The 7,259-nt window shown below is 39.5% G+C and overlaps 1 protein-coding gene across 3 annotated transcripts in view; it reads left to right on the top strand.

Moving 5' to 3' along the window:
* The first annotated feature begins 770 nt into the window (after window positions 1–770).
* beta-Man (beta-mannosidase) overlaps window positions 771–7,259 on the top strand; it is a 41,613-nt gene continuing 35,124 nt past the window's right edge. Inside the window, exons 1-2 of one of the 3 annotated variants that reach the window (XM_072295870.1) lie at window positions 771–914; window positions 6,987–7,228. In XM_072295870.1, coding sequence (XP_072151971.1) covers window positions 7,099–7,228 — 130 coding nt within the window. In that variant the 5' untranslated portion in view covers window positions 771–914; window positions 6,987–7,098. Of the gene's footprint in view, window positions 915–4,538; window positions 5,134–6,986; window positions 7,229–7,259 lie in introns of those variants that run through there. The other 2 variants (XM_072295869.1, XM_072295868.1) reach the window with 2 other exon arrangements.

Raw genomic sequence — 7,259 nt, 5'->3', positions numbered from 1 at the left:
CATGAATGTATTATCATTAATAACTTCTTCAAAATTTACTGATAAAACATTTTTGTGAGGTGCAAAAGTAGTGATTAGCCTAAGGTAACTCCTCTTGATCAAGCAACAATCGTTAGCTTTGATGGAAAAAACATTTTTTTCCCCTCACCGCGGAGCCTAACCTTGTAAGACATGATTTGCCACTCGCAGAGCTCTTCGGAGATAAACCAAGTCAACTTTGACCCCTAGGGATTTCCAGCAGTGATACTTTAGATCCTTCATTACCAATATAACCCTGGAAACTGCGGCAACTACTGCCCACACTGCCAAAAATTCCACCCCCTTCCTGGGCTTCAAACCTCTGCAACCCTCCCCTGGAGGCTTGATGGTTCTTTCAGCAAGACTCCCTCGTCCAGCCAAGGCCAGCCAAACCGTTCCTCTCGCGGGTATACTGACGTGCTAAGGAAAAACCCCGTATGAACTTTCAAGAGTTGCCAAATTTCCTTCCATTTTCCTTCCATTTTTAAGGAAAGCTATGATTATTTTTCCTTGAAATTTTCGGGAACTTTACGTGAACTCGCGAACAAAATTAGCTGATAAATTGGAGGAAAAATATTTACTAATTTTCTTGAACATTCGTGATTTACTAAAAGAAATTTGGCAACGCCTGAAGATTCATACGGCGTTCTTCCTTAGCACGGCAGTATACAACGGCGTTTAGTGAACGTACCACTAAAAAAAAGTTTTGTTCGATATTAAGCTGCGTGCGCATGTTAAACTGTTCCAATCTTAGCTGTTAATCTTAGCTCTGATTGTTCCAATCGAGCTTGTTTTCAAACCAAATCGTGAAACACGCCGCCGTACTGACAACGAGAATCGAGCAAACTGAGTGGTGTGGTAAAGCCGCGGAAGTATGTCTTACCCGTCGCTGAAAGGTTAGTGGCAGGTTTCTATTACATTAAATTTCAGTAGCGCACCTCTTGAATTAGTGCGAGAGAACTGAAAAGTCTGTTCATGAATTACGGTTCGGTACCGAGACCGACTGAAGCGTCGACTCGCAGATCGGAGAGGCACAGGTCGGGTACCTACGCGTGTCCCTGGGTCACCTTCCAATTTTTCCCACCTCTAAATAGGAAGTTTTGGACTGGATATTGGGAATGGGTGCCAGGCAACGCATCCGTATCGACCTATAAGTAGCATTTTTCAACGGAAAAATTGCGAGATTTTGAAAGAAAGTCGGGATTTTTTTTACAATTTTTGGGCGAAAAAATCGCTGAGGATCATCAACAGCTGAGCGATTATCCTCAATTTTGTTGCACTTCTATCTATGTAAAATCGCGTTGGATTAAATCGAAATTTTATCTCAATTAATCACTATTTTTTGTTCGATAATACTGTGTTAAATCGCCGTCGAAAAAATCGCGATAAAATCGCGATAAAATCGCGATGAAATCGCGATGAAATCGCGATGAAATCGCAATTTATTGCAATTTTTTGTCTGTTAATACTGCCTTAAATCGACATTAATAAAATTGCGATACATTCTCCGATCATATCGCAACTTATCGTGATCACTTCTACTTAGGGACGCCCTAATAAGCACATCGTTGCCTTTCGGGCGAAATATCACTAGCGTTAATGATTTACGTTTTTTCTCCGACTTATACTGAACAGACTATGATACCATTCAGGGTTGCAAAATCTCTACAATCCCTCGATCCTAGGATTGCAGGCTCGGGGTGCGCACCGGTCAGAAATGGTGTGGACCGCGATATTACGAATTTTCAACGATTGAAGCGCAACATGTAGTGAACGTGCAATGCGTGAAGTATTCTTACAGTCTTGTAGGCGCTAATATGCTTTCCGCGCCGCTGCCGCTGCGTTGCTTATCAGCTTGCTGCAATGCTCATCTGATATCTAGGATACTGATTGCTGTCGTCTTTTTTTGTAGACCGATTTTTTATTTTGAATTTGCAAAAAATCGGATGATGTCGTGATGGAAACGGTGCTTAGAATCGAGGCTGAAATTAAAATTTTAATTTCAACCAGAGTAGACAGCTTGACAGTGCCCCATAATTTGTATTCCACCATGTTCGATTGGAAAATTTGCAATATTTTAAGTGGCAATAAATCCTCATTCTCATGAACGATATCTCAGAAGTGCAGAAAAGACCCCTAAGAAAATCGAAGTTTCTAAAGTACCTATGGAATTTTGCCCTGGCATCTCAAGATTAGAACTTTTGAGTGTCTGTTGCATATTTCGTATAATCAGGATTTTAGAAAATGGCGCTCAAAAACGGAAGAAGAAAAGTCCTTGAAAAAAAAAACGGAAAAAACAGAATCTGTGTCAAAGAATGATAATATTTGGGAGCAACTTATTCATTTATGATCTTCGGATTCACTTTAAAGTCAGCCCATTGATGAACTCATTCCCCTATTGTCAAATATAGCTGCGGTTTTTGCGATAGGTAAGAAGATGGTGGGGGGGGGGGGGGGTTATTCTTAATAAAAGCATTTCTCAATTTCAGGAAAAGTGATTTCATTTTCTTTTTCATTGAAAAAAAGCAAACGACACGCGCGTTAAGTCTCTACCATGATCATGCTAATCTGTTTATCAAATAGATTAAAACTGAGACTTGGCAACACCATTTTTTGGCGGGATTGTCACTATGAACCATAAATACTGAACATAATATTGGATTCCTTTTCCTAAAAAGACCGAAAATGTCAAATTTTGAGAAGATCGGCGAAAAATCGGCCTATTGTGCGAATGTCCCGTTTTGACACCTTTTCGTCCCACTGTGACCGGCCCCATGCTTGAATTTTGCGCATATGGCGCAAAATTCAGCCCCGAGGCTCAGCGAATATCGGGTAGTGTCGGATTGGTCTGAACTATTCGAATAGATTTGATGTACATCTGAATGAAAATAACTCTAATTTACGAAATTTCAGCCTTTCAGCGATAACTGTCGACTTCCATAATATTCAGCCTCCAAATTCAGCGTGTGATTCCGGCGTTAGATACCAGTGATTAAATAAAAACATTGATCGAGGAGGAAGCAGATAAGGGCGAAGTAGAATTGTCTATAAACTAAACTAAAACTTCAGGTAATACACGAGCGAATGCTTATACTGAACATGCCATATGAGATTTATATTGAAGTATAGCGTCCCCGCTTGTTTTTTCGGGTTACCTGTGCCGCTACTGCAGTTTCAACCGTTAAGGCCGTAGTTTAAGGGTGCTAAAGCCAGGATTGTATTTCGCAAATGGATAACTATTGCAGAATAATTAAAAATTAAGGAGCAGGAGAAATTTAACTAAATAATAAAAGGAACTCAAATCAACAATAACGCAAAACACTTTGGAAAATCTTGTCATTAAAAAACAGATGATTCGAAAACGCCTTCAATTGAGGCGTGATACCTCACGCGTTCCGGAGAGTTCAAATAGTTGTATCCCTGCGCCTTAGCGAGGTGATGGAAGCTCAATATTGAAGTAGCGTCCCCGCTTGGTTTTTCGGTTTTCCTGTGCCGCTATTGCAGTTTCGATCGTTAAGGCCGTAGTTTAAGGGTGCTAAAGCCAGGATTGTATTTCGCAAATGGATAACTATTGCAGAATAATTAAAAATTAAGGAGCAGGAGAAATTTAACTAAATAATAAAAGGAACTCAAATCAACAATAACGCAAAACACTTTGGAAAATCTTGTCATTAAAAAACAGATGATTCGAAAACACCTTCAATTGAGGCGTGATACCTCACGCGTTCCGGAGAGTTCAAATAGTTGTATCCCTGCGCCTAAGCAAGGCGATGGAAGTTTAATATCCAGGGTTACGTGTTATAACGCTTTTCAAAGATTTATCGCTCTAATTTTCAATTTTAATAAATAAATAAATGGCCGAAAATGTACTGTCTGTTACGCTGACTTTTTAGTTTTTACCATGTAACAGACAGCACATTTTCGGAATTTACATAATATTAATTGAGAAGTAGAGCAATAAATCATTAGAAAGCGTTATAATAACCTTTTGAAGATTAATGCGAAAAAATTCGAGTGATATTATCATTTCTACTAAAAATATGACCGAAAAATGTGTTGCCTGTTAGTTACGGCGACAAAACTATTCCAGCTATCGTGAAACCACCCACGTATAAATCTGTTCTTTGTATTAAAAAATTAATATTCAGGATGATCGAAGAATTTCGTTGTAGAAGGACCTCCTTCTTCCAGGGGCCGGGGGCGAACTCCCCTTACCAGAGGAAGCCCCCCTCCCCCCCCCCCCCCCAGAGAGAAAATACCCCGAGGTGCCTGTTGTCAAGGGCGCGTTAAATTTTGGAGGAGATCATAGAACCGCATCTAAACAGAACTTTCTCGGAGTGAGCTGCTCGTTTGAGTACCTTTATGGCCGTGCAGAGCTTATGGCTTATTGCGTTAGTTCTCTGTCTCAACACCAGGAGCCGTCCGCGCGCTGCTCTTGTTAGCGCAGCTTCAATTATTCCACTTTCTTAAGCTCCGCCTTTTTTTCGTCTAGACATGTGACAGCAAATTGATTGAATATCGATTCATGATCAACCGCGATTGTGGTGTGCAACAAAAATCTACATTTTACTCGATTTTTATTTTTATTTTATTTTAGTTTTATTTATTCATTTTTTTTTTTTTTTTTGCTCGCTGCGCTGCGCTACGGCTGCCTGGCTCACGTTGACGAGGAATCGTCGATTCTGGACCCATAAGTTTCAACTGTTGAAATTGATCCCATGTGGTGTATGTACTGTGTCTGTGTCACACATAGCTTCGCCTCGATCTCAATTAATCAGGACTGACCTTTGGTGCACAAAACCGTATGAATAGAAACCTGAGATAGCGAAAATAATGAGGCCGCTCTAATAATAAACAACATTTCGGCTAACCCAGTTTGAAAGCGCGCATCTCCGATCGTGATATCGTGTCAAGCGATGCGGCTTCCCTATTTTTCGTGATATTAAGTGAGTTAGATCCTGCCATTTTAATAAATTTTTACAGGACTATACTCTGTTTATAAATTCTGAAGTGTATTCATTTGGATGAGTATTCATATTAAAGTTCACGCGGAAATACTCCATAGCATGGTTTTTTCAGCCATGAGTGACATGAGCAATGGTCCACGCTGATATGGTATGATATATCTTTTTTTATTCTCCGAGTCATCAATATAATGATTTTCATTGTAAACATTGTTTCCGATGCTTTTTCCCATATTTTTTCATTAAGTAATTGAACTTTATGACAATTGAAAACATTCACCATTTTTCACCCAAGAAAACCAAATATCAGTGCTCCAGACGACCGCGGATAACCGGGGTTCTACTGTAACTAAATTGCTAACAATAAATTTGAAAGTCTCCGATTACCTGTTTGTTAAAGAAGACTAACAAAAATATTTCCTTAAAATTTTCTGAGAATATCTTTGAATGTCCAAAAAAAAATTCCCAGAAAATTTCAGAAAAACTGTGGAGTGTGGTTCAGTTTTATTTTCTTTTTAGAGAAATAAACGCATGAACTGGCGTTGAGACTTGTAACATCGGAATCGGAGATGCGCTAACCTCGCGCATTTTACGACTTCAGCCATCGATTTATCTCATAGTCCTATCTCCATTAAGATATGACGATTTTTGGTGATGCCTGATGATATCAAACATCGACAATGAAATTGGAAAATACAACGCGTTCCTCAGTTTAGGTACCTACGACGCTACAGACTTCGTGCCATCATTTATATTTTAAAGCGAGAGAAACTCAACGTAATTTCTTAAAAACTCACCTAATTCATCCTCTCATGTGGGGAGAATATTCCGTGAAAATGTCAAAAAATTGTGTCAGTTCGTCTTCTTTTGATAAAATGAAAAGGGATCGGGGATTTCGAAACATCGCAAACGAGATTCACGTTTCTACAATTTCCCGCAGTTACCGACAATGGACCACTAGACAAGGTACGAATTTAAGCAATCTGATACATGTATCTCAACCAGAATTTCACGCAGAACACGGTTTGCGCAAGGAAAATTACTGAAACTAACTCCTGACGAAGATATTAACCTTTTTATTTCACATTGGTTACGCGGATTTTGAACTGCCCGCTCACAAGAAACTCAAAGCTCTACGTGAGTCAAATCGCGCTCTACAACAGTTTCAGCAAGCCTCTCAATCGAGCACTGTTCATTTCCCACCATGTGTTGTTCAAATTATAAGCAATTTGCTATAGCTGAGCCAAAGCGTCAAAATTGTGGTTGCCAGATTTTCATATCACAGAGACTGTCACGATAATATTCAACGCGCGATGTGAATCACGTAGAGCATTGAGTTTTCATGAGCGGGCGGTTTGAATTCACGCATCATGAATCATTAAATATCTTCGTAAGGAGTTGATTTCGGTAACTTTTGCTATGCGCATCGCATTTTACGTGAAATTTTGGTTCAGAAACATGGATCAGAATGCTGAAATTCGTACCTAGTCTAGTGATCCATTATTAGGTTTCGGTCAGGTTACTTAAATCGTCTCGGCTATTTTGTGCGTTTCAAAAATTTAAACCCACATCCAACGGAAAGAGGGTAGTATTCTCTTTGAAACTGATAAAGTATACCTAAACCTAAATAACTGATAAGTGGACAAAATCGTTCATTTGCTCGACGCGACGTCTCACACTGCCGCGTTATCGCTAAGGAAAAACGCCGTATGAACATTCGAGAGTTGTCTTTCCTCCGGTAGAATGCTTATTTTTGAGGAAAGTTGTGAACATTTTTCCTTGACATTTTCAGAAAATTTGGGTAAAATGGCGGAAAAATTATCTGAAAACCTGGACGAGAAACATTCGTAAATTCACTAGGAAATTCGATTTGTATCAAAGGAAATGTAGCAACGCCTGAAGGTTCATACGGCGTTCTTCCTTAGTATCGCAGCATTGCTCACTATTTTTCTTTAATAACTCGGTTTGATTGTTTGCTATCAAAATTTCCTCTTCATTTTCCAGCATGACGCAGCGAGACGCGAGCAAATCTTCATTTAATTGTGCGAATACAACGAACCGCATGAATGACAGCGAAGACTTCACAATTGGATGTTTCAAATTGTAGGTATTCAAAATGCAACCCAGGTTTCTTTTAGCTGTCGTCGCAATCGCGTGCTTGTTTCATTCGGCCTGGGCAATTCCTACTTATGTTTTGACGTTAGACTCGTCCAACACTGCATGGACTGTTCGCAATTTGAATAACAGTAAGTAAACCGTTCTTCTTATAAAGATTGC

Source organism: Bemisia tabaci, chromosome 2, assembly GCF_918797505.1.
Source record: "Bemisia tabaci chromosome 2, PGI_BMITA_v3".
Classification (NCBI taxonomy): Eukaryota; Metazoa; Arthropoda; class Insecta; order Hemiptera; family Aleyrodidae; genus Bemisia; species Bemisia tabaci.
The sequence above is the reverse complement of the archived record's forward strand: the minus strand, read 5'-3'. Positions and strand labels throughout refer to the sequence as shown.